At 53.0% G+C, this 10,549-nt stretch overlaps 2 protein-coding genes across 2 annotated transcripts; both read left to right on the top strand.

The window, feature by feature from the left end:
- Window positions 1-235, top strand: BDZ83DRAFT_615345 (uncharacterized protein). Its single transcript, XM_060507889.1, has one exon. The coding sequence runs from the start codon at window positions 31-33 to the stop codon at window positions 208-210; it is 180 nt and encodes a 59-aa protein (XP_060366795.1). The 5' UTR covers window positions 1-30; the 3' UTR covers window positions 211-235.
- Window positions 236-2,476: 2,241 nt separating this feature from the next.
- BDZ83DRAFT_253026 (superoxide dismutase) lies at window positions 2,477-3,703 on the top strand. The gene is made up of 3 exons (XM_060501942.1): window positions 2,477-2,662; window positions 2,721-2,919; window positions 2,977-3,703. The coding sequence occupies exons 1-3, from the start codon at window positions 2,591-2,593 to the stop codon at window positions 3,459-3,461; spliced, it is 756 nt and encodes a 251-aa protein (XP_060366794.1). The 5' UTR covers window positions 2,477-2,590; the 3' UTR covers window positions 3,462-3,703.
- The last annotated feature ends 6,846 nt before the right edge of the window (window positions 3,704-10,549 follow it).

Genomic DNA, 10,549 nt, shown 5'->3' with positions numbered 1-10,549 from the left:
CAGTGTTGGGGGCGAAGAGCAAATGTTTGGATGGTGTTCATCGTCAGGGTCCCGGTGTCTGCAGTCTGCAACTACCCCCAAATTTCCAGTCACCAACCCAACCATCTGCCCATTATTCTTTGTCCCGCCTGGTATCAAAATGCGCCTGAGTCTACGGGGGCCGTTCATCAGCCCCTGTCATACTGGCAGCAGTTTTTATCAAGGCCCTAGGGCAAGGGACGGACAGTCGAATACGGGACCTCGCAGAAGCCGTTGTTTTTCAAAACGCGCCTAATAGATTCCATGTGGTAAGAGTGAGTGAGTGGGTAAAGTGACGGACTCATCTGAGTGAAGGAGACAGCGCGCTTGGATGCAGAAGACAACTGGTAGAGCATCCGAGCTCACATATGTCACTCACAACTCGCATCAGGAGCCCCTCAGCAGCTGGACGTCGGTTGGGTCGGGGATGCAAGCCAGGATGTCTATGACGGGACAAGGTGCTTGTTCAACGGGCACGCTGAGAAAGGCCGACTGTTCACTGGCCCACAGCTTATGGCGGCCTGAAGCGAGGCCCCCATGGAATTCTGTCTCCACCACCTTAATGTTCAGCCCACCAACATCAATGTCATCATTACCTACCATTATCGTTACCGGGCATCACATCCCATCAACACCAACATAGCCCGTCACACGCTCATGCGCCCGCAAGTCCCAAAAGACAATTTCTTTGGTGCCTGGGTTCAATCAAGGTCAACCTTCCTCCAGGCTCATGGTGGAAGAGGCTCATTTCCATCAGTCAAACCAACAACAAGGCGGGCCGCTGTACGTCAGGAGAAGGCTGGGTAGCCGCCGCTTTTGCCTCTGCCTCTGTTTCTACCAATGGGTATCCGTACTCGGGGACAGTTGTTTGGCTGAGGTCTGACATGTACTGACACTGCTTCGCCATCTTCTTTGGGTTTCCCTCTTTCCATGGCCACCGACTCGTCAGCCTTGCCCTGCTCTTTCAGCGGCTATCTGCATGTTCAGCAACATACCTAGATGCTCCGTACGCATCTGCGAGATGGGTGCCCCTAAAAGCCCCCGAACTTGTGTTCGACGTTGGCACGTTTCTTTGGAGCGCGCAATCTATTTCTGATTGGTAGGGGCAAGATGGGTTTCCCAGGTGGCGCAGTGCATGGGAAAACAAAAGTCAGACATCACCAACCGCCTATTTGTTTTTTGTTCCATGCAATGTAGGTGGTAAGCCCAGAATTCAGAGTTGCTACCCCAGTCTCGTCTGCCCAGTGGCAGCCAACGGATTTCCCTTCCCTTGCGCCCATCCCTCCCGTCGCTCCTGGCGCGAGCTCATCCGCCTGTCTTACCCTCCGCTGTTCCCGCACCAAATCCCAGCAAGCGAGATGCCAAATCGGGCAAGATGCCTACCAGGATTCTGGCCCTTCTCTGTGTGTTTCCTTTCCTCGCCTTGCAGCCCCTGGCAGCCCTTACAGCTACGGATACACTATCAAAAGTCCCGAGGTTGGTGCTTGCTTGGCTCGACCATGTCATGGACTCTGAAGATCTCTAGGCGTGGACAGGGACAGAATACTTAGCTATTGACTGCCTATTCATCCTGACTGTGGATACTACTGTGTAAGAGTAGGGAGGATGTGTTCGCTTCCGCTTCCCGTACCGAAGTATCCGTACTCTATTCAACACCAGGAAGGTAAACTCCGTCGGCTATTGAGGCAATGACCAATCTCCTTGTCACTGAGTTGAACCTTCCTTTGCCCGTCACGACTCACGAAGGAGCAAGACGGTCCCTTCTACATACCGCCTGCAAACTAACCTGCCTGCATTGTCTCTTTGACGTCCCCCCCCCCCCCAAACCCCTGGCCCTCCTCCACCTCCTCCTAAGACTCTCCCTCTTGCAGCTTGCAGCTTGCCCTTCCATCATCTCTTCTCTCGTAGCACAGGGCGCACAAGGTCCACCCCGGCAGCGCAAAGCTTCGATACGTACCTTGCGAGAGAAACATTCTTCTCCTTCACCTAGATGCGCCGACGGCTAGCTGCCGTTTCTACACTACATACCCTTCCACTTCTCTTCCCCCCCCCTGGTCGTACGAAATACATGATGGCTCAAAGCATCCGATGTTGTGGCCTCCTCTTGACTCTCGTTCCTTTCTTTGATTAATCTGGAGCTAGCGCAGCCGGGGTGTGGTCATTCACCCTGCCGTTGGCATTCCGCATACATACCGGCCTGTAGGGTGCCAAGCTACCGTGACATTGGGGGCTGTCGTTGGTCCCATCCTCATCACATCTCTCGAGTCTCTCTCTCGTGTGAGTGTGTGTGTGGGCCATAAAGAGTCTCAACCCAATACCTACTTGCCGTTTGCAGATCTCCATTAGCTTTCCAATTCCAACCTACGCTCACTACCTCCCCAGTTGGATCATCACTTGGTCTGGGCATCCCCACGGTCTCTTATTCTTTTAAGAAGCTCTCCCAACCCCTCCTACCCTTCGCTTCCACCCCAACTTCACAAGCTCGCCCTTGATCATCGCTTGCCGCATTCCAACCAGTGTTATCCCGTTCTTCAGCAACCTAGGATATTACAACAACATTATCACCGACAAAATGAAGTCCTTTTCCATCGTCTCCATCATCGCTGCCGCGGCTGTCGGCCGTGTCGCTTCCCAGTCCACTGGCGTATGTTCCCTGTCTTTTTCTCACATGCTTTATTCAAGCGTACTGACATGACTCTCAGGAACTTGGTGATGCCACCATCGTCTCCAACCCGGCCGGTGTTGTTTACGAGGCTGTCCTTCCCGAGAAGCCCTTCTACAAGGCTGGCTCGCTGGAGGGCAACGTCCAGGGCTCCATCGTCGCCGTGACCGCCCCCGATGGCAAGGGTGTCGAATTCAAGGTCCGATTCTCGAACCTTCCCAAGGAAGGCGGTCCTTTCAGTATGTTCATTCCCTCAGTTTCAATTCTTATTTTTCGTTGCAACTAACATTCTCCAGCCTACCACCTCCACGTTGACCCCGTCCCCGAAGATGGCAACTGCACCAAGACACTCGCCCATCTCGATCCCTTCATCCGCGGCGAGGCCACCAAGTGTGATAGCTCCAAGCCCGAGACGTGCCAAGTCGGTGACCTGAGTGGCAAGCACGGTGCCGTCGCCGTCGACTACGAAAAGACCTACGTCGACCCTTACCTCTCCATCGTTGAGGGCCCCGGCTCCTTCTTTGGCAACCGCAGCTTCGTCTTCCACTTTGCCAACAAGACCCGCATCAGCTGCGCCAACTTCAAGCTCATCACCAAGCCCGACTCGCACGACAACTGCTCCACCACCACCGCGGCCACCATGAGCGGAACCGGCGCCGCCCCTACCGCCACCTCTTCGCCGACGAGCTCCATCGTGCCCTTCCCCGGTGCCGCCTCGACCAGCGGCGCTTCCATCTCGCTCATGATTGCCGGTTTCGCCGCCGTCTTGTTCGCGCTATGAGCATGAGCAGGCTTGGCGTGACGTGACGTCTGAACTCCGTTTGCGGAAATTCGACGAGTCATCATCATCACCTACAATCAACCTTAAATCACAAAGCGGCGTTTTTTTAGTTTCACTACAATCGAGAGAGCACGTCGAGACCGTTCCTGCAGGCCCATAGAAGAGGGGAGGAAAATTGGTATTTCACGCATTAATCGACAGAGGGCCTGCGTCCAGTAAAACGGACATAGGTCCATACTGTTTCTTCAACAACACTTGTACATACTTCTATTTGAACGGGGCGGGCATTAGATGATACCAGGGGGACCTACCAACGCGGGTAGTTTTCCCAGAAATTAAAAAGTTTCTTGTCTCTCATCATTTTTCTTTATCTTTGGCGGTCGTTCTATGACACATTGTTCTATGACACATGCACCTAGGGCCTGACCGTACTGAGATTAGGCTTATAATGGTAACGTATGCGGATATGCAGGCTTGACTGACATGACATCCATCCATCTGCTGCAGATGAACGTGGGCAAAGTCGGTGGGAGCACAGACGAGAGGGGGAACGGGAAAGGGACCACGGCTGACGATTCCTCATTCGATCGAGGCAAACGTCAAGCTAAAGATCTCGGACTCTTCTACCGCGATCGGCGAAGTAATGCTACAGCAAGGTCGAGGTCAAACTTTTAAATGCAACGAATTCCCATTGGATATCTTTCTACTTTGCAGTTTTGATTACTGACTATGGTGGGTGTGTGAGTGTTTCTGTAGCAGCGGTACCGTTGCCTGCGCCTCTTGTCTTCTGGGAAAGCCTCTGCCGGTGCGCCGGTTGCTTGGGTCGCCCGTGGGACTCTAAGAGATAGCAGTGGCAGGTCAAGCAGGGAGTGAGCCTGTTCGGTTTTTTTTTTTTTTTTTGTGGGTAACTTTGGCGATGACAGGGCGGCTTCTTTGACGAAACCGAGGCAGAAGAGCTAGATGGTGGAGGGGGGGAGGTAACGGAAGAGAGACGGCACTGGATCGGAGGAACTGAGTTTAGTTGGTAGATGGTTTACTGACGTCGATGCGGGGAGGGGCTCCGAGAGGAAGAGGTGTTGGCTATCCTTCGTCCCTCCTCGAGCTTCCGTGGCTACAAAAGCTTGATAGGATGGAAGTTACGGTTGCGAGAAGTTTGTTTACGGTTTGTGGGGGACGCCTTGAAGTAAACTTGACTGCCGTTAGATACTAAGGAATCATGGTTCTTCACCTGATCTTTTTGAGCAAAGACAGAGCCAGAACGTGACTCTCGCTCGGAAACCGGTAGGGCGAACCACAGAGGAAGAGCAACCGTTGGGATAGATTGCGGACGTGTGGAACGGATACGCCCGGTTGCCGTGTGCCATTTATTCGGGGCTTGGGCCGCTTCTGGCTGGTTTCATGTGCTACCATTGGATGGTCCTCCGTTCCCCCAAGCGCAGGTGCCGGAACGTCGGCGCGGGATGGTGGGGCCGTAGATGGTATCGCTCTTCCGGGGTTATATGGGGCCAGTCAATCGGCGCCCGTCTGACGCAGCTAAGTATCCGAATCGAAAATTTTCTATGTTGAATGGTATTCTTTGCCTTCCGCTTGAGTATATAGCTCCCTGGGAAATCGTGTTGACTCGACGTCATAAAGCTGTAGACATTAATGGTCGCCGTTCAGACCTCAGAGTTCGTTCTCGTTGACTATGTGACAAGTGACCGGACCGGGTCGGAGACCACCAGTTGCTCCGTGTGTCCACACCTACGTTACGGAGAACGGTCCCCGTTCGGACGCCCGCAAGCCCACATGCCTTGTTGAGTAGGTAGGACGACCCTACCTCATACTCGCTTTTTGCCGAGCATGGCCGGCGAACTGATGCACTCGAGGAGAAGTTCTGCGCGTGATTTCCGGTTCGACTCCACATTGGACGGCACCCCCTCGCAGTGACTCGCACGTTGATACACGGATATAACGATTGATATCGGACTTCGACAACGCGCGGTACTGTGACCTAGGCAAGGGTCTGTCCTGTGAGGTTGTGCAGTTTTCGAGAAGCATTGCAATTTCCGTCGTCACAACGCCTAACGTTGATGTTGCCGATGGATGTCATAGTTTGACTTTGTAGAGCGTCTTAGGGATGCTATCAGATCAGCCTACGATCGAAAGCCATAGAGCGCGGCCTTTGACAGTCTAGTACGGAAAGTCCCGGGCCGCGTTGGGTTTATGACGATACTCGTTGGAGTGACCTTCTTTTGTTGATGAGGCAGTTCCGAGCGTCCATCTTGGGACGGCTGCTTGAGTGAAATTGGGCCTTTCAGCTGTTGCTACTTGTCTTTTCTCGAGGGCCTGGTCAAGCCTTGCCCATTCACTTCGACCACAACCTTTCGGCAACTTTCCGGCAAGGCTCATTCTTCCAGGATAGAAGGGAACGAGTTGCGACGGAAAGGGACACGGATCCCTACGAGGGGAACATAGCCAACCATAATAGCATACGTTGGCATCGGTCGAACGCTAGTTGAGGATGACAGACTTTCGAGGGCCTCCACCGAAGCGGCGAATAGCTCTGGATAACATCAGCCTTTCTGCACATCTCTCAGTATGTAGGCTAGCTACCTAGGTTGTAACGGTTGATGCCGCAATCGAATCAGATATAATTCTCGCGAGTCGTTAGGATAATCGATACAATTGCGCATCTGAGCCACATATATGCTGTTAGCGTATGCCCAAGAGAATATTAGCAAAGCGAACACTCACCTCGAGATATGTTTCTATTGCTCCATCGAGATATTACTGGAGAGCTTTCCGACATGATGCAGTGGCAGGAACTATTATTTGATACACCGGCAAGGATCAATATTCACCAGACTCTAGAATCGGTTCCAATGTCGTAGACGCAAGCAAACCGGATATTGTGTTTGATTCGGCGACGCCAACTTTCATGACAACCTGAATGTGTCCAAGCAAGTAAAGGTTGGGGCTGAACATGTCATGCGATTTCTGTAATTTGAAGGACCCTGACAGTTCATGCCCTCCTGTCTCGTGTGTGTGGACGGCCTCTCTGCTGGCGCCTGCCCTTGAAGGGTACAGAATCGTGTGAACCTTCACTTCCCGTCTTTCGGGGAGACTATCCGAAGGAGAGGGAGGAACAGGAGGCCTCTGGCGAACCCGAGCCGCCGTTACTTCCATTTTGATGTGCCTTCCGTTTGATCCCAAGTTCTCGACACGTTGGCGTGGGCAGATATCCTACACATGTGGCGATGTCTTGCCTTCCGTTACGAGTCTTCCTGGAGAAGAAGAGGATGAGAAGAAAACGCTGCTGCTTTTGGAAAACGGTGGCTCCTCATGAGTCTGGTACTCTTATTGTCTTATCCAAGCTTGTCAAAGACTCCCCGCTGCCCCCCTACGTACTCTAGGTTGATTTTTTGCTCAAACTTAGAGCTTGCCATCTTCCGCCACTGTCAAAGGCTTCCCGCTCATCACCATCTAGAATCACCTTCATCAGCCACGCCGCCTACACGATTTGAACGAACTACAAAACGAGAGCGAAATGAGTGTGAATCACACTGAAGAGCACAGTCGGCTGCATCTGAGGTGCGTCTAGCCAGATCGTCGACCAGTTATCATCGTGGACGTCAAATTTCTGACCGGTTTTAGCCTCATCATACATTGAGGCTGTACCTGTATTCCTATTCGCGCCGCGCTTCGAGGTCTAGATACTACGTGCAGAAAGATGGCTCTGACCTCAGAACCGGCAGTGATGGATCTGAAGCAAGCGTCCCGTGGTCCTCCCATAGCCTAGTTTTGGTGGCGACCTTACATCTGAAGCAGTATACAAATGCTCAGCTCTGGATGCGCCATGTCTGATGCAAAGCGCCGACCCTCTGAATCTCGCACCTATAGACTTCTGAAGCATAGCATCCGGATTTGACTTTGATATCCAGTCGGATAAAGCTGCGATCCGACAATCACCAAACCATGACTCAACCAGCAAGATGATTGGTGGCCCGGCCGACTTTCTCGCTTTCACGGCCTCATGACCACAAGCGGATTACAGGCTGATTTCCAGTCATGATCGACCGTCTCTTGATTGCCACCAACGAGTCCGGATCAACAACGGACACAAGAAGGGCAAGGATGAGAGAAGATCAAACTCCTGAGTGACGTCGATGCACGCCAGGCAGGCCTGCCTAGGTGTTGTAGCAGAACCTCCGGAACGCTGCAAGCAGTTGTGCCGAGCCAGGGTTTGCGGAAGTCAGAGTATGTTGGCTGGTTCCCTGCATCAAGGAAAGAGGTTATCCGAAGGCCTAGAGATTGGCAAGTGGGCGAGGCGAACCCGCAGGTCCACTGCCGAATATCGCGAGGAGCCTCGGGATCTACAATAGGAAACTCGGAGTTGGAGGTGTCTGACACGGCAGGGATCCATCCATACAGTTGTCTCGAAGAATTCCCCAGATCTGGACGAGCAAAGAAGATGGTGTCGATATCCTAGTTGCGTTGTCCAGCACCGGTCCCTGTCGCGAGATCGACGGCAGTGTCGCCAGTCTGGCTTCAACTGAAGTGCGCCAGATCACGGCGATCCCTTTGTGGAATATACGCCGTCCCGGATGGCTGGAGGGTCAATCATCTTTTGCGCAAATCTGGAGTTGAGGAGCGACGTGTGGGCGGACCATACACCACCACAATACGGTCCTTTTCCCCATCTAGGATCATGTTAGCTAGCGGCTCAGCTCGCCTACGCTAGGACCAAAAGAGCAGCCACTCTTCGAGCTCAGGAATGCCTTGCGCGGGAAAGGCACGACCATGTGTCCTGAGCCGGGTTGCCTAAGCCCTGTCGGTTGGCTGGGCCGGCGATCTCATAAAGACAATGGCACCTCAAACCGTGGCCCAAGTTCTCAGACTGACACGTGCCTGGCAAGCTGACAATGCTCTTGTCGTGTGCTAGTGTCCTCCACTACATTGTACAATGAGACTGAACGCCAGACCGACCGGTAGACACGACCAAGAGCAATGCAAGCCACGAGGTTTTCAACCAAGCAATGCAACCCGTTGTGGCCTCGAGGACAGCAGAAGGAGCGTTATTGGATGCGGGGGAACAATGACAGCAATGGGTCTACTCTAGTCTCTACGCACAATACTCGTGGCCTCGGAAGCAGGCCGAGGCAGAAGACGCATAACAATCATGAACTGTGACACGCATGATTACTCCCGCTTGATCCATCCCGGAATTGGATAGATCAGAGACCTTCCTTAACAGAGGGGTGGAGCTTGTTGGGGAAGAAGAAAATCACAACACAACGGGCCGAGCTTTTTTCTGTCCCTTTGCTGTTCGGGATGCCAGGGGACTCGGTTGTCTGATGTCTGTCAGTTCCGAAGACGTTGGGATGATTCAGATCAGGTTTGATCGGCAAGGTTTTCAAGGGACGATGCTCCGAGACTTGCGGCGACAGGGCCAACAATGACAACTAAGGAAATGCGGGGTGCAGCGGAACACCACAGCATAATTCGGGAAGACCATCGTCAAGTGCGGCTGCTTTTTTTTTATGGCATATCCTGGCTGCGCATCATCCCAGATCGACTCCTGCAAGTGAAGGGGGAAGCGGACACAGGACCTTTGGGCAGCATGTTCTTTGATCATCGTCCATCGTCAAGTCTAGTTCGTCCCAACTCTCAGATGAAAGCACATCTCCCGAGAAGTCACTTCGTTGGCGGATCGTTCAATAACCCAATGTTGGTTGTTCTTGGCCTGTCGAGCGGCACGTCAGTATTGATGTGCAGAGCCGCAATCTGCTTGCGGGCGCTTCGCTGTCGCGAAACCTCGGATCACAGAGTTGTTGTCATGGCAATCTTCCGAGTTGAGCCTGCATCAGATTATTTAACTTATTCAGGCCGTCTTTTCTGGTCCGCTGTCCCGGACTTGAGAGGCTTTTCCTCCCACACACCGAGAAGCCAGTCTTGTTGTGATGACGGTGGTCCTGGTAGTGGCCGTTGGTCGAGGCTCCGCGCCGCCCTATATGCAGCAACGCAGCGTCGCTTGATCGGATGATGCCGCCCGCACTTGAAAGTTGAGGCATGGAATGGTTCAGGCACTTCCCATGCAGCTGGAACATCTCGGCAGCTGTGTCGCCGCGGGCCGCTAGCCCTGCAACCTTTTCGAGTGCTGCAGAGGCGACAAAGTCAAAGCATGCATGAAGAGCAAAAGCGAGATGAAAGGATCGTTCAATCCATCAAAGATGGGCGCGACGCATTGCCATATGCGCCTTTCTGGGCCTAATGGTCCAGACCACTGGTTTCCATCGCGCTTGGCGACTTGCCCCTGAATCACAACGGGCACTCTACGGATACCTTACGTACAGCGACTTCTTTGGGATTTTCTTGGGATTTCTGACAACGGCAACGGAAGGTCACGGGCCTAGCTCCTAGAGACGACGCATGGGCCACGAACGTGGTGAGGTTGCAACCCGCCATCGGTAACCCATCTTTCCTCAACTAGGCGCAGCCTGTCTAGCATTGTAGTTGACAAGACAATACTGAGTCACATATAGCCTCTACCGAGTGGCGGAAGCGCCCGAACCTTGAGATCCTTCGATTCCTGCAGACAGTATGGCCCGAAATCGTAGATCGCCCAGAGAATCGCACATAGTCAACTTCCTGCGCCATAGGCTTGGTGTCTTCGGCGGAGTCTCCGCAGCATCGATGAAGTGAGAGACTAAGCCATGGAAACACTGTTGTAACCGGATAAGCGTTCGCATTACCTACTGGGTGAACAGTTCGACACCTGTCTGGAAGCAATAAGCTTTCTTGTAGACTTCAAGGTGGAGGAGTTCGCGAATAACGACGGCTGGTAGCAACGGTTAAAGATAATAATCTTTTGACGCAATGGCGCGAGCAGGGAAGTAGCGGGACAAGCTCCCACATCTTTCGTCCCAAGTCTACCGGTGCTTGGACGTTACTTTCACCAGGATCCGCAAAACTGACAGGCTCAAACAGGGGTACAAGCGGATGCGGTAGAATGACTCTGATGAGGCATTCATTCGGAAACTGGAGGGTCAAGACCATAAGTCTCTTATCGCCTAAGGCGAGACGGATACGGAGTATCGTGGTCAACA

This window comes from Colletotrichum acutatum (assembly GCF_030867785.1).
Source record: "Colletotrichum acutatum strain CBS 112980 chromosome Unknown BDZ83scaffold_30, whole genome shotgun sequence".
Lineage (NCBI taxonomy): Eukaryota > Fungi > Ascomycota > Sordariomycetes > Glomerellales > Glomerellaceae > Colletotrichum > Colletotrichum acutatum.
This window is presented reverse-complemented; position numbering and strand designations above follow the sequence as displayed.

What these genes read in the sequence shown, in the direction of transcription:
- BDZ83DRAFT_253026 (XM_060501942.1), top strand. Translation starts at nt 2,591, where the DNA reads ATGAAGTCCTTTTCCATCGTCTCCATCATCGCTGCCGCGGCTGTCGGC. An exon ending in TCGCTTCCCAGTCCACTGGC is followed by an intron (nt 2,663 to 2,720) that starts GTATGTTCCCTG and finishes CATGACTCTCAG; the next exon opens with GAACTTGGTGATGCCACCAT. An exon ending in CAAGGAAGGCGGTCCTTTCA is followed by an intron (nt 2,920 to 2,976) that starts GTATGTTCATTC and finishes AACATTCTCCAG; the next exon opens with CCTACCACCTCCACGTTGAC.
- BDZ83DRAFT_615345 (XM_060507889.1), top strand. Translation starts at nt 31, where the DNA reads ATGGTGTTCATCGTCAGGGTCCCGGTGTCTGCAGTCTGCAACTACCCC.